We start from the raw sequence: 21,640 nt of genomic DNA, 5'->3' as shown, positions 1-21,640 counted from the left end.
CTCAATGTAATAGGACTCGCAAGTCTCTCTTGAGTCTATATGATTTCTGAGATTATATTTGTTGCATTATAGACAAGATTAAATTAATTCAGCTTTTGTACTGTCTAGATATCTAACTTGTGTTATAAGTGACTTTGTTAATAACCTGGTTTTATTTGATTATTTTATTTATTCAAGACAGGACAACTGTTTGAACTTTTAGAAACCATAATACAGAAATCAAATATTTATATTTCTGATATCTGTAATATTCAAATTGTTCCCTTTACCCCATTGCCGACGGGGGATAAATTTGCTTACACAGGCTCCAGGATGAGTTTTATTTCTGATCGAGGCAGCTTCTGCAACCTAATTTGATTTTTCCCACTCCCTTTTCGTCACTCATTGTAAAGCTAGATCCATTTTTGTGTTTTGTTTTTTTGTGTTTTACTGTTTTTAGAAATTTGTCATATCACAGGCTCCATCAATTCTGCAGTTGACTAAAATTGTAGTTCAGGGTCCATATCAACTCATTTTTTTTTCTTTATACTCAATGTGATAGAAGTATTACTGTTTTAGGGGGGACAAAAAGCAACTTTATTTTTTCGTATTTCTGTGCTGTCACAAACAAACACGAAACTTATAACCATCCAAAATGAAGAAGTAGGAAAGGAAGGAAACTTGTGCTTTTGACAGTGAGTGCCACAATAAAAGGCATCCCTACTGGCACAGGGGCACATTGTATGCATTGGGCATGGTGTGAGTCACCTTCCTCCTCTCGTTCTGTCTGCACATCTTTCATATGCGGTACTTTAGAGCAAGAGGTCGGCAACTTGCGATGTGCCATCCCTCTATGGAGATAGTGTGCTTGCTAGAGACCATAGATGGGTGCCATTCAAGGCTCTCTCTCCTGCTGGTGCTAGAAGAAAGTGGTGCCATCTAGGTTTTGGAAGTGAGTTGAAACCCATTTTGCTTATTCCCGCCGGCACTGTTCCGTTTTTGCATGGCTGCAATGCCAGGCCTCTCGGACGCATAGGCCTAAATCAATTATACAATTGACGGCGCATACCGGCACCCGGCGCTATGCATATTACAAAAATTGCCGTCTGTGGACGGCGCCCGGCGGTATCGGGTTAACCATATGGAAAAGTAAAAAGACAATTGTGGAAATCAAGAGGATAACCATTGTAAAATAAACTAGGCAAGTTACTCTGCTGCTTCTATATTCCTGATAAATTGCCACTGCTTCAGGTTCCTAAACATTCCTATCTTGCTGCTAAAGTGCAGCTGACATTCCAGAAAGTCCACTGTGGAAAATGCGATCAACATTCCAGAATGCATTTCCATGTCAAAGACCTATTATGTGAAACAAATGGTTATTAAAGCAACAGTCTCGTTATATCCCTGTATCCTCAAAGCAATCAGCTGCTAGCCTATGCCACTGTGTAAACAGCAGGATAATCATTACTTCTAGTTACTGTCATTATCAATGTGAACTTACTGCTAGCAACATTATCATTATTGTTAAAATAATATACCCGAGATGTTTGTCAAAAATAGCCTGTCCCACATGAATGTTCAACTGGAAAGCAGTCCAACCTTATGGGTTAAGCAACCCATGCACTTTGGAAAGTAAGGTTATTTGCAGCCTCTCAAATTCTGTTGGTTTGTTTTCAAAATAAGATACAAAAAAGCTGAATGTAACTATTTTCATACAAGTTTCAAATTCCCATCCACAAAGGTTTCATGGAAAAGACAAAGCATACAACAGTAACTTTAAATTATCTTACAATAAATTTTCTTTTTATAACTCCTTTCAGTTCAGTGGTCACTTCTCAAATTAAAACAACAGGGTAAATGAAAAACCATATCCAGTCTATCTACTTTATTTTCAAAAACTGAAGGTAGACAAGGGACTTTGAGTCCCGACAGAAAGATGAAGGAAAATAAATAGCGCTGAAACCTAAAAAAAAATAAAACAATTTCTTATTTTACTGGATTTTCCCAAAATATAAATTGGTACAATCGGCTAGCTTTTTTAAAAATTCATATTGAAATGATTGAAAAAAGACAACAAAAGAGCCTGAAGATTTCCCGAAGTTTGTGCTAGACTTAGACTAAAATACCTGCTCCTCTGTTGCTCCTCAAAATGTCAGTTCATTACTATCTCATTACACCTTAAAAAAAACTTTCCTGGAATATATCTACAGCACATGTTAAGTCTCTTTATTATCTTTTACAAAAATTTCTTTCAAAAGAATTTATTGAAAAATACAGAAGTATTTTTATTGCAGCTATTATAAGTATTTTTGTAAATATATACCATTGATGAGACATTAAAAAAATACAGCATCAAATAAAGCAACTGTATCAGCAGACTTTTCATAATCCCTTTGTACTTGAAAGTCTATCATTAAAAAGATTTAAATTGTTACATAGTACTTTGAATAAGCCTAATACAAAGGGTCCCAACAGCTTAAAAATTGTCCTTTCATACTAATGTTACAGCTATTTTTGTTACAAATTCGTACAAATGAAAAAATAAAATGAAATATTTAAAAAAAAAACGTAAATAAAATAAGTTGACAATGCTCTAGAATACTTATAATACAGCAATGATCAGCTCCTTCAAATACAGGAGCAATTTCATTATCAAAGAAAGAGCATTTCTACTTAGCATCTAATGTTTGCCTCAGGTCTCTCCTCTTCTCTTTCAAGGTACTTATTCAGTCATTTTATGCTCCAAGAGTTTAATAATCAGAGTCATCATCATCACTTAGAGCATAGGTGATTACTTTCTTTTGCCGCCCAGACCGCTCCCTTGGAACAACTTCAGAAATGTCAAAGTCATCAGATACATTCAATGCTGGTTTACCCTGAAATGAACAAAATTTGCAATAAATTAACAGGCACATAATCAGTTCCTTTCTAACTATTTCTTTTAATCTCATCTGATTTCATATCTTCAATTTTATTCTATTTATTTATTTTCTCTTTTTACTAGGTTTACATTCGTACATAAACCCTGGTAACAGTAATTTCCTCACCTTTGGGGCTATGTCATCAAACATGTCGTCTGAATCAGAGTCGTTCTTCTTCTTTGCTGCAGCAGTCTTCTTCGGGCCGGCTTTCTTCTTGGGCTTGGGCTCATCATCAGACATGTCATTGTCAGCCTTCTTCTTGGGGCGGCCCTTTTTCTTGGGCTTGGGATCGTCATCAGACATATCATCGGGGACAACAGTAGCCTTCTTCTTGGGTCCCGACTTCTTCTTGGGCTGCGGCAAACTGTCCTCATCACTGCTGCTGTTGTTGTCCTTGGAGCGCTTCTTAGCAGGAGCTTTCTTAGCTACTGAGGAGGAGAGGAAATGACTGTTACTCCCCACATTGACAACAACTGATGTACTACAAATGCAATTTCACTCCACCTTATGCTAAAAAGTATTTCATACCCGAGGAAAGAATAGGAAAACTCCTTTGTCTACAAAAATGGATTTTAGTGTCTCTATGCAAGCAAATGAATCTGTGTGACACTTACCAACAGGTTCAGGCTCATATTTAGGTGGGCTTGAGGATCCCATCATAGAGTCAAATAGATCTGATGCTGTAGGTTTCTCTGCAATGGAAACAAAGGGAAACTTTAATAGGATTATTGTTTAGAAAATTCTTATGCAAACCACCAAAAATTAGTAAACTTCAATATTCATAAAAAACAAAATGACAGAAGTTGAGATTCAAGATTACTATCCTTAAAGATAGTTTATTTGCTCTTACCTTGTGGAGCAGGTACAACAGTGGTTTTCTTGGGTTTCACATCAAATTCTGAATCTGAATCGCTGATTACTACCTCTTCTTTTGGTTCTACTTGGCTGCAAATATGAAATAGTTTGTTAATAAAATCTTATTTTGAGACTTCTCATGTTTATTTCACATTCTTTTTCATGACAAAAACAAATTTTCTCTTACATATGTACCTTGAAATATAATATATATCAGAATTTATAAACAAATCAATTTGCAAGAAAAGGTAAACTCACCCAGATTCATTCAAAAATGACACTGCCTGAGGTGCTGAGTCTGCCTCCTCAACACCAGTATTGTCATGAAGAGATTCATCACTATCGCTATCTTCATCCTCGCTGAATTGGAACTTGATCTTGGCCGCTAAAAGAGTATACTTTTTAATTAGGCTGATCAAAAAGCTAATAATTACTTCTCATACTGAAATGTGCAGGACTTCTTGCTGATGATCATACTGATATATATAATCAAATATCTGATTAATTTCACTTATATCTATTTTAGTAAACTCAGACATTGAAAAAAAAAACTAAACTAAATGACTCACCTGCAGAGCGTCTCCCTGCAGCACGTTCTCTTGGTTGAACATCATCAGCATCAATGTCATCTTCGTCCTCTTCATCCTCCGACCCTGATTCCCAAGGATTCTTTCCTTTCTTCTTCTTTGGAGATCCCTGTTGACAATAGACATATCAAAGTTAACTCAAAAGACAGGAGCTCTTTTATGCACAAGGATCTAACCACAAGTGAATTAGTCAGATGAGCTTTTATACGTGAAAAATTTCATTCTATTTGTATTTTTGGTCAACATGACACTATATCACCTTACTATTAAACTAATATATATAAGGAAACCTTGTAACATTTGACCAATATGCAATGAAACCATGAAATAATGGACCCTTTCCTATGTATCATGTGACAAACAATGAGTTGACTTAGATAAATACAGAATGTTACTTGCCTTCTTGAAATTGAGCTTTGTCTGTTTCATGCCATCACTCTTCTTTGCCTTAGCTTTCTTCAAGATCATGTCGGGTGAATTGCCCAGACGTGCAGCTAGGGACTTGCCTGTATTAGCAGCCACCAGGTCATCAAAGTCATCATTTTCTAATACTTCCTTCTTCACCTGCAACAAATGTACAGTCATTTCATATATTTAGGTAAAAATAAGACATTCATGGGTCAAAAAATACCAAACTCAACAGGAATATCATACTGTAATTCTGGTAAGGATGATATGACACATGACAAAGTGAAGACCCCTTTTTGCTCTCATGGTCACACTGTTGACTACTTACTCGTTTGCCTTTGTTCTCTTTTGCTGCTGCTGCTTTCTCAGCCTTCTTCTTCATTTCTGGATCAATAGAAGGTACTACTCTTTCTCCAAATGGTGATGGCATTGTCTCGTTCTTCAGCTGTTTGCAAAAACATAATTGTCTTAGAGCAATCGTCTCTTTATAAAAAACAAATGGTATGAAGAAAGAGTAACAGAAAGAATTGTCAAAGTATTAAGGAAGGTGTATACAAAGTTCAACCTCAAAATATTTATACTTGATTTCAATACACTCTTAATTTGAATAACTGCCAAGTTAATAACTAACACAAAACCAGTCAAAAAGCTATTAATATGCAAGGACTAACAAACTTTATTCTGAAATTAACCTTTGTTTTCTTGCTTTGTTTTTTACAATTATCTTCAAAAACACATGAAGAACCAAGTTGCTACTCAATACTGAAGCAAATGTTGTAAAGCAGAGATCACACTGAATTCAATCCACAGAAACACAAAGCCATAACTATGATCCTAAAATTAACTTCTTTAACCCATTTACGATGGGATCAACTGGGATGCGCCTGGTCATCTCGCGGGGTATTTCACAGTGCACAGGCCTGGCAACCTGGGCTATTTAAAATCTGGAGGTAATGACCAGCAGCTACACAGCTGACGAGACATTCATCAAGTAGCCCAGCGGGAAGACCAGTTAAGCCATGACGTAAATGTCATGTCATCCAGTGTTAAGGGATCAAAACAAGATTGAATTGCAGCTAAACAAACCTTTCACATACATCTGGTAAACCCTTTCTTGTAAAATTATTAATGTAAACAAATTGTGAAGAGAAATGCTTTTAAAACATTGATTGCAGCTATTCTAAAACGGCCTTATCTTTCAAAATACTGAAAATAATCTGAAAAGCTGAAACATTCACAAAAGTGTACAAAACCTATACAAACTGGAAGTAACACATGAGGAAGAGTAAACGCTTTGCTATAAAAGAGTGACAAACTCTGATAGTCTTCACAGCTGATCTACCTTTCTATCTCAACATATACAAAACTCATACAAGAATGCTATAAGTGAACAATGAAGTCCTCGAACATGTAAAATCTTGCCAACGGAAGCAGCTAAAAGCTTTTTCGACACATTCAGACAGCACATAGTTGCAGCCAATTTGAAGTACACAACAGAAAGCTACTTTGCAAAAGTGATATTATAAGGAGTGAAGGAGACACAGAAGCTGAAAATAACATTTTCACTACCCTACTTTTCAATCATGCTTCATAAAATTTGAATACACGTACCGGATCTCCACCTCTCTTCATTGGGCCAACAAATAAATGAAAACAAAAATAAGATCCTCATCTCCAAGTTTAACCACTTCCAAAACGAGCCATAGATTAAGATTTCACAGCCTGGGCAAGCCATCTTAAGATATTGGGTTTATATATGAGTCCTTAAATGATAGAATTGCTAAGTAATACTAATTTGCATTTGGTATGACATGTTAGTTATATAACTAAAGTAGTAACTAGCTTGTATGTAGAGCAAAAGAATGCAGTGTGAAAGTGATCCAACCCCACATAAAAGGCCCATAGCAGAAGGATTAATACCAACTGACAAGTACTAGGTAAACCATCAGCAACACAAGTTGATTTTCCCCATATTATCTACAACTTAATTGCACTATTCCATTTGTAGCAATTATAGGATGACAGAAGGTAGAATAATGTTTTAGCATTTCATATTCACACTATAAATTTGAAAGTCCACAAAGAATACAATTTTTGAAAGTTATTTTGTTGTGTAATCAAACAGAAAAACAAACACACACAAACAAACACAGTCTATAAATGGGGCCTTTTTTTAGTTTTAGTTTAGACTAGATAAATGAATATGTATAATACATAAAACAAATTACAAGTCCTCAAACCCTGCACACTATAAGTACATCTAAAATTGAAGAGGATCTAAAATTAAAAAGTCCTAAACATCAAGACAGGTTTCAAAAGCCAATAGCTGGGATTCCATAGATGTCCTTTTATCAACTATTGAATATATATATATTATATATATATATATATATATATATATATATATGTATATATATTATATATATATATGAATATATATATATATATATATATATATATATATATATATACATATATATATTTATATATATATATATATACACACACACACACACATACACGCACTCGCTTCTAAACTGTCTTATCAGGAGGCAGCATTTAGAAAAATCCATCATAATTATCAATACAAATGAGATATTACAGAATGACATTTGTCTACAGGCAACCCAGTCATAGCTTATCCTCTATAAAAAAAAAAAAAAATATTGCAAATTATTTGGTTCTTACCTTCTTTACTTTCTTGGTTGCTGTGCTGCTCTTTTTGTTGGCTGCTGCTTCACTTTCACGCTCTTCTTGTTCTACCTCATCAAGCTGTGGAGATGCCATGCAGGATATGTTGATAAAATATTTCCAGCAATTTTGGATGACTTGCCATTTCAATATCATCTATTCATTACCTACAATTTTCCTACTAATTCTTAATGCTGCTGATCATACAAAATAAAAATACTCAATAAAATATAATAGCAAAATATGTTAGCATTTAGTCCCCAAATCCAAGAAAGTAACAAAAGTTTGGAACAAACATTCACTATCACTGAAGATTTAGAAATGAGATGTCATTATCCCTTGTACACAGAACCTCCATAATACAGGCATTACAAATTTTCAAACACTTCACCTTTTTCAAGAATTCATCAAGATCTGTCAACCACAGGTTTTCTGGGCTCTTCTTTTTGAGCTCTTCTAACTCTTGAGTCTTCTCATCTCGTTTCTTAAGAAGCTCGTCCTTCCTCTCCTTGGTGAGGCTCCACATGGCCATTCCCAGCAAATAGTCATAGTCTGGGCCCTTCAAGTCCACCTCTTCATGGTCGGAATCAGAATGTAGCCCCTCCTCCTCCTCCTGGATGAGTTATCAAAAACAATACTAGAGAACGATGTTTTTAATAACTTTCTGGATACAAGCCATATTCATTCACTTAGATCAAATACTTTCCAAAATATGCATGAAGGAAAGAGTTACAGCAATAAACCAAATAACAGAAAAAATAGAATATACATATGAAGTCTCATGAATAGAAAATATATATGAAGTCTCATGAATAGAAAATATATATGAAGTCTCATGAATAGAAAATATATATGAAGTCTCATGAATAGAAAACATATATGAAGTCTCATGAATAGAAAATATATATGAAGTCTCATGAATAGAAAACATATATGAAGTCTCATGAATAGAAAATATATATGAAGTCACATGAATAGAAAATATATATGAAGTCTCATGAATAGAAAACATATATGAAGTCTCATGAATAGAAAATATATATGAAGTCACATGAATAGAAAATATATATGAAGTCTCATGAATGGAATACATATATATGAAGTCTCATGAATAGAAAACAGAAATCTCAAAAAATAGTGTTACAGACAATAAATAAAGAGTGAAGTGGAGTGAAGTGAAGTGAAGTGAAGTGAAGTGAAGTGAAGTGAAGTGAAGTGAAGTGAATGACAACAACAAAGCTCTGAGAAGAATGGAAACATTATGGAGAGAAAACACAAAATGCTGACATACCAATGCGGCTTCCCTATCTTGCACTCTCTTCCAAGCCTTGACAGGATCAGAGTCAAAGCCCTTGCGTTGGAGCTCGGCAATCATCTCTTTTTTCTTTTTGTTCTCAATCACTAGTCGTCCATCACACTTCTCCAAGATAAACCGTGCCTAAAATAAATAGAAACATGTGTAAAACTGCATCTCATAAGTAGGAGTTAAACTGTTGTCTAATATCAATCATTAAGTACCAACGTTTAGCAGTTAGTAGTAGTTCAGAATAAAAAGGAACAGGCACTTGGTGAGAAATTAGTTCAGCAAATTAGGATGAATATTTTTAGTGCCAGAAGGTGTAAATCTAAATTTCAATACCAAATATACAGTACTTAGCTCCATTTTTTTTTCTAACCTAAAACCTGAAATTGTTGAGGAGGGGGGCTTCCCCTTTATTTCCCCAAATGTTCAAGGTAAGATAAGATAAGAAGAGATAAACATGCAAACCTGGTTGGACAGCTTGGAGGCTTCAGCTTGAATCATGCCCACTAAATACTGCTTTCTCTTGACATAGTACTTCAGACGCAGATCAAAGAATTCACGAAGAATCTCTTCTACAGCCTCAAATTTCCGCAGCACACCATTATGATCAAATAACACCTACAAAAAAAATTGATATAATTGATTAAGTTGTAATTTTTAATCTATGCTCATTATATAGTACGAGATGGTCAAAGCATGCTTCCCAAACTGACAATACCTTAACTAATAAATTCATTGACAAAGTTAATCAAATACTTACAAACCTAAACTGCAATACCTTAACTAATAAATTCATTGACAAAGTTAATCAAATACTTACAAACCTATCATCAGAGCTTCACAAGGTATATAGATGTATAACAAAATGGTCAAAATTGTGGTTCTTGTAAAGCTATTATGCTACCCTTCACTTAAAAAATAATTGTGAGCAATATCAGCAATACTTAAGACCATTTCTATTACTAATGATGAAGTCTCTCACGTTTAGGTACTTTGCTCATCTTCTTTTATCATTGCCTTAAGAGAACAATGACTACTGCTTACTAAAAATTATTTAAATACATCCTAATGATATTAATATGATTAACCTTTCACACTAACATTTGCATTCATTATGTAATAGCAATTTTGTATCACTAATGATAATCATGCGAATTGTATCAATATATGTAAAATAATCTGTATGATCAGACATTTAGAATGAATTTACAATCTGATAGTGGTGATAATGATGCTCACCACAACAAATGATACTGACAGATAAACTGAATTTAACAATATTTACAGACCTATATCAAAATCTAGAGAGAGATTAGACTAACTAATGAGCCAATAATCATGAACACATCAAATCCACATCAAATCCAGACCTTCAAGAAAAAATGCCAATTACATACCATGGAGTTTGTGGAGAGAGAAGATGTAAGTTTAAAGGTCTTGTGAAGGCCTTCTTCCATTGCCTTGCCCAGCTTGGCTTCTGATATGGTTACTGTGAAGCGCACTGTTGTGTCAGTATGATATTCCTTGTAGTCTCTGAAATAGCATACAGCAAAGACAATTAAAAAGAAAAAGAAAAAAACAGACTAGGTAATATACATTTTCTTAAAAAAACTAATCAATACAAATTCAAATACACAATTCCACATAGAGTAAACTTACGTAATTATGGCAGGAGATTTCTCTGAACTCGCAAGCATACCCTCCAGAACTGTTTCTTTGTAAGCTTGGGTCCAAACTCTTAGAGGCAGTTCTGTGATCTCGATTTTGTTGCCTCCCAAATTTGCAATCTCCCCGTGCACAATGCATCTTTGCGCATCAAGTTCTTCAACTGTGCCTCGGAAATCCTTGAACCATGGTACCTAAAATGAAAATTTTATTGATAATCTTAGAACAAGTGTTAAAGAATATAATACAGTTAAATCATATAGAAAATGCACTCATTACAAGAATGAAAGCAACTAAAGAAATAACCCTTTACCATTCGAGTTGGCTCTTCCCCTCTCAACATTCTCTTGAGATTTTCTACAATTTCTCGAGGATTGTAGTTATGAATCCTGGTACTCCAACCTGTACCAATACCTTCTGCACCATTGACCAACACCATAGGAAGAATTGGCATGTACCACTCAGGTTCAATACGCTGGTTATCATCAAAGTTGCTCTTTAATAGGGGATCATCATGAGGGTGGAAAATGTTCCTGGCTAGTTTGCTGTGGGAGAAAAAAAAAAAAAAAAGTTCAAGCGCAGTCAGGATATATAATGTCCATGCACTTATTCCTAAATTTAATAACCGGTTAAGAATATATTACATATATCATAATAGTGATGACAATACTGGCAAACTTTGGTATGATAAAACTGATATGCTCAAGTGATAAAAGCATTTTCTTTTCAAATATCAATTAAATGATACTTTAAATTGCCAATCAGAAAATCCTTGCAATAATTGGAATTAGTACATTTACAGTAACAAGCTAATCTTTCATAAATACTGTACCTCAACATTGTGAAGATGTATCGAGGGCTGGCATGATCCTTGCCTCCCTGCAGTCTAGTACCAAACTGACCAATGGGCTGGAGTAAATTGATATTGTTTGACCCAACATAATTTTGAGCCAAGTTGATAATGGTTGACATGAGAGATGCTTCACCGTGGTGGTATGCTGAATGTTCTGCAACTGAGCCAGCCAGCTGGGCGACTTTTACCTCACGTTTGTCATTTCGTTTTATACATGTGAAGAGGACCTGGGAAGGAAAGTTACTGCTTTAGCTTTCTTTTTTTATCTACATCAAAGTTTTAGAGAATGGGAGAGGAAAGAATGGTGAAGAGAATCTGATGCAACAGGTATGCATCCAAAACTTAGACTGCGAGCAGGATGGCTGGAAAAAATTAACCCACACAGGACGGGTGGTACAGTATTGTACCGCGCATTCAAAAGCCCAGTGGCCGGGCGGCACAGTATTGTGCCAGCCATTCAATTGATTTAGGCCTAATAATTCGAACACCTCGGCATTTGGACATTCAAGGCTAGAATTCCCCCGTCGTGGATGGGTTAAAGGAGGCCTGGTAGTTTGTAGGATGCCTGTGGAACAAGACTGAGAGAGCAAGAGAGCAAGTTTGAGAGTGGATTGATGACATGACCAAGGATATGTGTCCAGTATCCTTTCCAACTTTTTTTTTTTTTTTTTGGGGGGGTAGGTTGCTGAAAGGTGTTGCTAAAGGATAAGATACAAAGTAAGAACTTCTGGAGGAAGAAATGATTGGAGGCCATCTTGGTTCGGCCATCCCTCTGATAAGGGGGAAATGCATTTAATTACACTTAATTACACTTGAAATCTAGGTAGAAAATTTATTATGAACAATAAATAAAAATCAGAATTCACTATTCATAAATGGGGTATTCTAGGGGAATACATAAATCAAATAAAAATTCAGACCAAGCTTAAATAAACAAACCTTTCTCTGGCCAGGCTTTAGACCGTCAACCAAGCATGGAATGGATCTCTCATTATCAAGGTTGGAGAAGAGAACCAACTCCTTGTTGACAAAGTCAGTGTATGAGATAGCTCTGGTGTCACGCTCATACAAATACACCTCTGGTAGACCCAACTCCTTGCGGCGTTTGCACTCCTCCATCCACCCTGTCAACCATTCCTTACGCTGTTCAATGGCTTTTTTACTGAAGGCCTGCAAACCGAAGAGAAGATGAAATCATATTGGGTAATATAACTTTAGAAAATATTTAGGGAATAATAATTTACCAAAAAAATAGCTGTAATTGTGGTAATATAAAATCAAATATCACTTCTAAATAATTGTCAAATATATTAGCATTTGTATCTAAGAATTCAAAATGACTGGTACAACACTCACCATTTGAATGGAGTGATCATCTTGTGCACCACCATAGTTGAAGCGGATTCTGTGCCGCACCATGTCATGAAAGTACTCCTTAGCCTCCTTTGAGGTGGAAGTACCCAAACCTATAGAGAGAGAAAAATATCAAGTTCCAATAAAGCACAAACACATTCCTACTCAAGTCTCTCAAATTTCTCTCCAACAACCCAAAACTTAACAAAGTACCTTTGGACCAAAAAATAAATACCTTTGTAGTACTTTATCTTGTAACTAGGCCAGTTATCCTTGGACTTCTTCCATTCCTCAAATTCAGGTAAAGAGTAGAAGGGCAGCTCTTCCTTGCCCTTTGTGGCCTTGACAATGGGGGTGATGAACTCCTCCATGAAAGTGTGTCTGAGAAGGGTGGGCCAGTTGTGGTGGATAAAGTTGATCAACAGACCTTTGATGTGAGAGCCATCCTGGAGAAAGGGGATACAAAAGGTTTTAGGATTTCTATTCTCATTCCCTGAAACAAACTGCCTTCATCTTCTGATTTTCCAGACATTTCCAATTTTTAACAATAAAAGACTAGTCTTTTTCCTTTACCAATACACAGAACAGATTAAAGTATTTTGAGTAGTCTCCTTTAGATATACCAAAGGCAGATTTATTATCTTATTCTGAATGCAGTATTTAATTCAGTAAAGAAATGTAATGACATGAGTCACTCTTTTCTTCATGAGCATCCTCCCACCTGATCCTGATCTGTCATGATCATGAGTTTGCCATAGCGGAGACTCTTCAGATCATCCGACGACTCATATTTCTTCTTGTATTGGAGTCCCAAGATTTTGATGATGTTATTAATTTCAGCATTCTCCAAAATCTTTGCGTGTGAAGCCTCTCGTACATTCAGCAGTTTACCTGAAATATGGCTTGGTAATAGATGATGCAAGACAAATGAAAGTGACTTCTGTCTTCAATCATTGATTTCATATTAATCAGATAGTCAATAAAAAATAAAAGCCTTTAAAAACAAGTATTAAAAAAACAAATGAAAATAGCAATAACAGTAAATTGAAAAATAACCTTGAGAGTGAATTTTGTGAGACTACTATTCAAACTCCAAATGTTTCCAACCAATAAAGTAAAAAATATACATATAGATACATAAATGCATATATACATGGAGAGGGAGAGGGAGAGGGAGAGGGAGAGGGAGAGGGAGAGGGAGAGGGAGGAGAGAGAGAGGGAGAGGGAGAGGGAGAGGGAGAGGGAGAGGGAGAGGGAGAGGGAGAGGGAGAGGGTGGGAGGGAACAGGGAGAGGAGAGAGAGGGAGAGGGAGATGGAGAGGGAGAGGGAGAGGGAGAGGGAGAGGGAGAGGGAGAGGGAGAGGGAGAGGGAAAGAGGGGGGGGGGAGAGAGAGAGAGATAATGATAGATATACAAATATAAATATAAATACATATACATACATATTATATATACATACACATACATAAATATACACATACATATATATACACACAAATATATATATATACATAAATATATATATATTTACAGACAGAGACACAGACAGACACAGAGACACAGACAGACACAAAGACACAGACAGACACAAAGACACAGACAGACACAGAGACACAGACAGACACAGAGACACAGACAGACACAAAGACACAGACAGACACAAAGACACAGACAGACACAGAGACACAGACAGACACAGAGACACAGAGACTCACTCACTCACTCACTCACTCTTATATATATACGTTTATATATACACGCTTTTATATATGCGCTTATATATATATACATAATAAATAAATAGTCACCACACCTCTGAGTGGGAAAACCCCATATCTGTCTCGTCCAACCACACCAAGTCCAGCTACAGCCAGGGCTTTAGCTGAGTCTCCCTCAGTAAGGATGAGAGTGCAGTCAGACGAAAACTTTGTTCCAGCATCATTGGCATCCTCCAGCTTGGGTATACCTGTGAAGCAAGACAAAGAAGATATTTTAACATTCTGAGGGCAGCATCCACTATGCAACTTACTCCCACACTGATGTTAAAATATGGTAGTTGAGCAAAATCAAGAACCACAGATCCACAACGAAAAACGTGAACAGCAATATTACCAGCAATATCTAAAGATTTTGTCATGTGAAAGTGACAAAACTTTGCTCAGCTGAAAAAAGTAAAACTGAGCTAAGCTAAAACAATCATAAATAATATCCAACTGATCTGAGTAAATTGGGTGATATGTAAACTGCATGAAATTCAATAGGTCCCTTGAGAAATGAAATCCACCCCTAGAATTTATATCACTAAGGACGAGTATTGTTTTGTTTATAAGAATACCTATAATGATATAGAGGGAATTATGCAATTGCTTATGATCACAGTTAGTGCCCTGTGTGCTTATTCTTTCAATGATTCCACTGGGGTCTTAAGGGAGTCATGCGCCGCATTGGGTCGAAAAATCATATTTTTTTAATAATTGTGTGTGAATTCGTCACAGTCAGACACATCATCTGACATCGCTGGCGGTCATACGACGAAAACATTAGGTTTAAATGGCCGATCTTTAAATGGCCCAAACGACCTTGACGCGGAGAGGGAGGCGTGGCAGTGACGCAATTATCCTGTATATGCTGTTTTTTTTTTTTGCATATTTTATGTTATAATATGTTTACGGTACGATAACTTCGGCACAACAGCTGGGCACCTCAGATAAATGCTCACAAGAGTCAGTTACCCTGATAGCACACGAGAGAGATGATGTCCCTTTTTTGGCGGTGCTTTATTACGTGTTTTTGGTGTATTTTCTTGTGAATAATTCAAAATGTCTCATGTGAGTGCTAAAAGGAAAGCGTTTATTGACTCTAGAGTAGAAAACTTTCAGAAGAAAATGAACAGACCAACAAACACCTGCTGAAGCAAGTAGTCATCAGCATCCCCACCCCATTTTGGCAATGACCTGGAGTGCCCTGGAAGTGACCTGACCTCCCAATAATGACTTCACAAACCTTACTGATGAAATACATAAGTACAGATTCCATATTAACCCATTCACGACGGGGGCATTCTAGCCTTGAATGTCACAATGCCGGGGCGTTCGAATTATTAGGCCTAAATCAATTAAATGGCTGGCACAATACTGTGCCGCCCGGCCACTGGGCTTTTGAATGAGCGGTACAGTACTGTACCACCCATCCAGAGAGGGTTAATAATTTTCCTTGTCATCTACATGTTGTAATGCAATGAGCAACATAAAATCGCAATTATCTCGAAACTTTTTTTTTTGCATAAATGTTGGAATAACTCGGCGTGTAATGCATCAATTTTAGGAATTAATAATAATTTTTTAAAGGGCATAATTAAAGATAAAAAAAAACTTGTTTTTGCAATTGTCACTGTGCATTTATTTTTTAAGATAAGCCTAAAAGCCCCCATAGTTTTTTAGATGAGGGTTTCTTCTATGTATAAACGAAAGGAAATAATCATTCTCTCAATAGTTAAAAAATTATAACACTTTCTAAAGTCTCTCAAAATCGAGGTGTTTTTATTTTTTACGCAAAAACTATTTGTGTGATTTTAATGAAATTACGTATATAGTAGCATTATATGACAATAATTGACATGTTAAATTTTGATAAGCCTACTTAAAAAACTGTTGTCAGGAGAACCGAAAATCGTTAATCGCAGTCATAAGATAGAACAACCCCCTTAAAGGGAGTTTTCAACTTAAGTAAATGTCTAAGTTAAGGAACTACTACACTCTAAGTCAAATGATCTAGTGTTAGATAATGACCAATAGATACAATCAGTATTTTCACTGTTCAATACTACTATTTAACATAATTATACTGTAAATAAGTGGCTTCATAGCAGTTATTGCAGAATTATTTATTATAAAAAAATATTGTTTATTAAATCATGCTGATGTTCTTTGAAAATATGTAATTTCAATTCAACTAGTTTTAGAGTATGATTCTTTGTATATGTATGTATGAATTATCTGTAATAAATTCTTTCTAAACAAAATGAAAGACTAAATTTATTTCCCAAAAGTTGATTAATTTCAGTAATAATAATGTGCACAACTAGCTCATGGTGATCATTGCCTGTGTTTGATTGACACATTAACCCATTCACACCGGGGTGGAATTTCGCCTACTCCCGGTCATGCCGGGAAGATTTCAAGCGCGCAACCGTTCGTGCTGGGGTGATTGCGTCTAAAGTGTAGACATGTGTAGAAAGTACTGCTATGTTCAGAGGAGGTATATCAGTCGAAAAAGATGTTACAGCACTGTTTTTTTAGTGTTTTTTTTATTCCTCAGCCAATTGCAATTGATTTTACGATAGTCTTTCGACTCAGATCATCTTATTCAACAAATCAGAAACAGAAATCACCATGACGTAATCAATATTACGTATATACCTGTGACGTCATTCATATTACGTCATATCCCATTTTCTACTATTTAGAAGGATAAACTAAAGTAGCAAAGACAAATAAATTATGAAAATCGAATTGTATTCAGCACGTCGCTACTGGCCTCCCGGCGCAAGGGCCGAAAATGTAGCCCGTGCCAGGACGTCATCCGGGTCCGGGGCTTTTTTTCGACCACGTGTCATCACGTCAACCGGCGCGAATGGGTTAAATGACTGCTGGGTGATACCTTATCAACTTTGTTCCACTAAGTTCTTTTGTAAATCAAACTCATGGTATAGTTCACATCAGAAGCTTAAATTTCTCTCCTTCTCTAATGCATTATTATAGCTACCCCAAAGCATGGAATTATGGCATAATCTAGTATAATGGCTCCAATACTAACATCTATAAATGTGCAATATTACTAAATTGCAATTTTAAACACTATTTACCTTTCAACTTGTTTTGTTTCCTGTTGGCACATTTGGACTGAAGCTGTGCTTGCTGCTTAAATCTTGCCCATGTCATGACAGCTTCAACAATGCCACACTTCATCACATTATTTATGAATTTGTCTGACAATGAACATTTGGAGCCAAAGCTTTTTGCCTGTAGAGTCATGTTCTCTTTTGTCTGGGAGTCGAAGGTAGGGTTCACAATCAAACAATTTACGAAGATCCACATGTGGTTCTTGATCTGAAAGAAACATTGTTCTATTAATTAAAAATGTAAGATGGTTATATAAATAAATTAAATTAATATGTGAAATTATCAATCAAGAAGATGGTAAAATAGAAACTATGATCAAGATGTTTTCATAAAGGCTAACCTCACTCATTTTTACTTCATTACACTAACTATATTTTTACTGGTGTGTATAAAACTGATTCAATCTTTCTGCTGATTTACTTTAATGTCAGCAACTGAAAGACAACCTAGTAATTCAAAATAAATAATAAATTGTTGTATCTGAATTTTCCACCATGACCATACCTGGAATGGTTTAATCTGTACACCACTCTTGTTCTTTTTCTTGAGAGTTTCAGTTAGATTTTTCACAATCATGTCTGTGACATAGTCAATGTGACGTCCTCCCTGGAATAAGAACAATAAACATCAGCTTGAATACAAAACATAAGGTTGTGACATAAGATATTTCTGAATTTTATATGCATATCTTGTTTACATTCAAAAACTAATAATAAACAGACTGAGTAAATCTATGATGGACCTAAAAGCAGTATGTTTACCTTAGTTGTGGCTATACTGTTTACAAAGGACATCTGCTGGAATCCTTTGTCAGAAAGTGCCACAGCTACCTCCCAGCGTTCACTGACATTCTCATAAACAGCCTTCACTGGGTTGTCAGCATCATCCACTTTGTCTTTCAGGTACAAATCTACATATTCCTTGAAGTTTTTCACCTATTAAGAAAAGAAATAAATTACAGTCACGCCACAGACAGTAAGAAATGACAAAGGGAAGTTTAAAATAAAGGATGAAAACCTCAAGTGATTGCCAGATTTATAAAAAATAAAGCAAGAGAGGGAAAGACTGGTTCACTTTCTTACCGGGACACGTTTGCCATTCAGATACACTTTGACGCCTTTAGTTGATGCTGCAATATCATATGCTCTCCTCGCCATAAGGGAAACAATGTCCTTGTCCAGGGTCTCCATCTTAAACTTAACAAGATCTGGAGAGAATGTGATCTTTGTGTAATCTTCACCACCATATTCCTTGATCTTTGCATCACTTGTCTTGCTCATGTTTGATCCCCAAGTCTGAAAGATAAAAGTATCGTCAGTAATAAAAATGATAATATGGAACCATAATCCACTAAATCCATTCAAAACTGTATTATCATTTCTAACAAAAAGGATAACTTTACCTGCTTGAAATTCTTCTTGTATTCTTTAGAGGCAGTTTCTACAACAAATTTGTTACTGAAGATATTGCAAAGCTTGGCACCATAACCATTTCGACCTCCGGTAACCTTCTGTTCATCATCATTGTAGTTTGAAGAAGTGAGGAGATGACCGAAAATCATGGTGGGAACATACATCTTTTCTTCCTTGTGCATGGCAACTGGGATACCTTTTCCATTGTTGAACACTGATATCACATTGTTCTCCCTGTAAAATATTATAAAATACATTTGATGCATATAAATAGCAAAATATATTGAATACAAAAACAGAAAGTTCTTTTGTTATTCAAGATTCATTTAACTTAAAAGAAGTTGAAAGAAATTCTCTCTTTTTAATACTTACGGGTCAATCTCCACCTTGATGGTGTCCATCCCAGGATCTCTTTGCTTGTTATCAGCAGCATTGACTAAGATTTCATCAAAAATCTTATAAAGGCCTGGGACAAATGAAATCTCTTTCTGCACAATCCTGTCCGTCTCATTGTCGAAAATCCACATTTGTTCAGTTGTATATTCCACAGAACCTGAAAGACACAATTTTATGAAATTAGAAACTTTTATAGACATACAAATAGCTAAAGGCCTAAATAATATACTTTAACCCATTGCAGACGGGTGGTAACACCTGATGTCATGAACATTTTTTAACACTTCCAGTTTGGCTATTTTGCCAAATGGCAACAAAGAAAATGTTTTGCCAAACTATGTACTTCTTCAATAAAATAGTGATGTTACAATGTGTAATGTATATTCTACCTTTCTGGAGACCAAAAGACTAAACTATAGCTAACATCTGCTAAATATTATCATAGCTATACCAGTACCCACTATAAGTATCACATGACAAAGCACAAAAAAGTGGAAATAATCTTCAGTACTTTAATGTAATGTATAAACAAGTAGTAGTTGGGCCAAAAAATCAGTTGTGAGGTAAAGCATGAGGCTCCTTCCTTTCACAAGCAAACTAAATTGCAACCCTGAGTCAATTACATAGGCCCATCCACAATGAGATAAAATCATAAAGATAAAAGTGAACATTTTCTGTAGTGGGCTCTTGGGCTTATTGAGTTCTTTATTAATCCCGGAAACACAGAGAATTTCTGGATCATCTATGCTGAGTAAGAAATCAAAGGATGTCTCAAGGATAGCTGCCTTTCTATTACTGACACATTGAGCGGTCATAATTTGTGTAATTGTAAAAAGGATGATAAGATCAATGGAGAGAATTAATATTTTCGTGTTTTCAACGCATGTAAATCTCAATGCTAGTAAACAACTAACATTATACTTTTGTATTCAAGAGTGTAATATATAAATATATTTGAATGTATTACTGTTAAATGTTTAGATTCATTAAATAATTATAGAAATGGCATATACAAAAAGCTTATATAGATTTTGATATCATAAATCTGACTGTCAGACCTTCAATTTCAAGACAGGGAAAGGATCAGAGGCTTTGTTCTTTTTAAATCCTGGCCAAACATGTGCCTTGAAAACCATACATGAATTTTAGAATCTACTCATTTGAAAAAAACACGTTTGCTACCAAAGGGTCAATGGTATATTTCATAAACATTTGTAAAATATACTTTACCCTAAAAAACTCACCAATGTAGGTGTCTGGACGGAGTAGGATGTGCTCAAGCTGAGTCTTCTTTTGGTAGACTGTCTCCACAGACTTGGGCCCCTTCTTGGTGGCCGGTTGGGCCACCATTCCGGTGGGTGGTATGTTGTTGGGGACATCCTGGAATTCCATATGAACCAGTTAATGAAAATGTTTACTGAAAGATCTTTGCATAAAATAATTTAATTTCAAAGCATCATAACTGATTTTCTTTGTATATGATTTCAGTAAGACTATAGAAATGAAAGACCTTTATACAAAATTATAAAACTAAAAGTCAGTAAAAAAAAACATTAGCTGATCTTTCAATTACCACATAAAGACAGGTCCCTTGTTTCTACACAGAATCTAAACCTTCCAGTTTACAAATAAAAGCAAACAAACAAACTTATAAAATAAAACTATCTGGCTCAATCATACATGGTACATCAGAATCCAATCAATATTTGTGAGAAATAATACCTACATTATTAAGTTCAATAACATATCAATAAATCAATACACCAGTCACTTTTTCTTAAGCTATAATGAATAAATGTTAGTGAAATTCTGAACAATGTAACTGTCATCAGTATTCAGTGCTAAAACTACTCATACTGATGTGTGAACATATTAAGACCCCTGTTGACCTGTTATTCTTTCAAATGAAGTTTTATCTTTAAGTATATCTGATAAAAATAATAAGTAAAACAAAATCCAGTTTCATCATAATTTCAAGATGAAATAAACAAATGAATAAACAAACAAATAAATAAATATATAGACATACATATGCATATATATAAAAACATGTACATATATATAGATATAAATGCATATATATATAAATACATATGCATAAATATGAATATATATGTACATCTATAAACAAATACGTAAACATATGTATATACAGGCAGACAGATGAATACATATACATGTACATATTCTTGCACTTCTATATAAAGATACATGTTATACATACTGCATATGTATGTGTGTATGTGTGTATGTGTATGTGTATGTGTATGTATAAGTGTATGTGACTGTGAATGTGTATGTGTATGTGTATGTGTAT

The 21,640-nt window shown here is 35.2% G+C and overlaps 1 protein-coding gene across 4 annotated transcripts in view; it reads right to left on the bottom strand.

Annotated features, from left to right (window-relative positions):
• Window positions 1-1,849: 1,849 nt before the first annotated feature.
• Top2 (DNA topoisomerase 2) overlaps window positions 1,850-21,640 on the bottom strand; it is a 24,811-nt gene continuing 5,020 nt past the window's right edge. For 2 of the 4 annotated variants that reach the window (XM_043001511.2, XM_043001512.2), the window contains exons 2-29: window positions 20,568-20,703; window positions 19,300-19,480; window positions 18,918-19,161; window positions 18,598-18,810; window positions 18,277-18,450; window positions 18,020-18,121; window positions 17,479-17,722; window positions 14,428-14,580; window positions 13,337-13,506; window positions 12,851-13,061; window positions 12,619-12,728; window positions 12,202-12,432; window positions 11,242-11,489; window positions 10,723-10,954; window positions 10,404-10,603; window positions 10,142-10,277; window positions 9,210-9,362; window positions 8,733-8,879; window positions 7,833-8,054; window positions 7,439-7,522; window positions 5,079-5,195; window positions 4,742-4,906; window positions 4,325-4,451; window positions 4,014-4,140; window positions 3,751-3,845; window positions 3,515-3,592; window positions 3,027-3,328; window positions 1,850-2,855 (exon numbers count right to left, since the gene is read on the bottom strand). In XM_043001511.2, the coding sequence (XP_042857445.1) occupies window positions 2,730-2,855; window positions 3,027-3,328; window positions 3,515-3,592; window positions 3,751-3,845; window positions 4,014-4,140; window positions 4,325-4,451; window positions 4,742-4,906; window positions 5,079-5,195; window positions 7,439-7,522; window positions 7,833-8,054; window positions 8,733-8,879; window positions 9,210-9,362; window positions 10,142-10,277; window positions 10,404-10,603; window positions 10,723-10,954; window positions 11,242-11,489; window positions 12,202-12,432; window positions 12,619-12,728; window positions 12,851-13,061; window positions 13,337-13,506; window positions 14,428-14,580; window positions 17,479-17,722; window positions 18,020-18,121; window positions 18,277-18,450; window positions 18,598-18,810; window positions 18,918-19,161; window positions 19,300-19,480; window positions 20,568-20,703 (4,728 nt within the window). In that variant the 3' untranslated portion in view covers window positions 1,850-2,729. The remainder of the gene's footprint in view (window positions 2,856-3,026; window positions 3,329-3,514; window positions 3,593-3,750; window positions 3,846-4,013; window positions 4,141-4,324; window positions 4,452-4,741; window positions 4,907-5,078; window positions 5,196-7,438; window positions 7,523-7,832; window positions 8,055-8,732; window positions 8,880-9,209; window positions 9,363-10,141; window positions 10,278-10,403; window positions 10,604-10,722; window positions 10,955-11,241; window positions 11,490-12,201; window positions 12,433-12,618; window positions 12,729-12,850; window positions 13,062-13,336; window positions 13,507-14,427; window positions 14,581-17,478; window positions 17,723-18,019; window positions 18,122-18,276; window positions 18,451-18,597; window positions 18,811-18,917; window positions 19,162-19,299; window positions 19,481-20,567; window positions 20,704-21,640) is intronic. The other 2 variants (XM_043001513.2, XM_086543858.1) reach the window with 1 other exon arrangement.

This window comes from Penaeus japonicus, unplaced genomic scaffold (genome assembly GCF_977035675.1).
Source record: "Penaeus japonicus unplaced genomic scaffold, GWHDUDI00000001_assembly GWHDUDI00000014, whole genome shotgun sequence".
NCBI lineage: Eukaryota > Metazoa > Arthropoda > Malacostraca > Decapoda > Penaeidae > Penaeus > Penaeus japonicus.
Note: the sequence above shows the minus strand (reverse complement) of the source record. Positions and strands in the feature narration are given on the sequence as shown.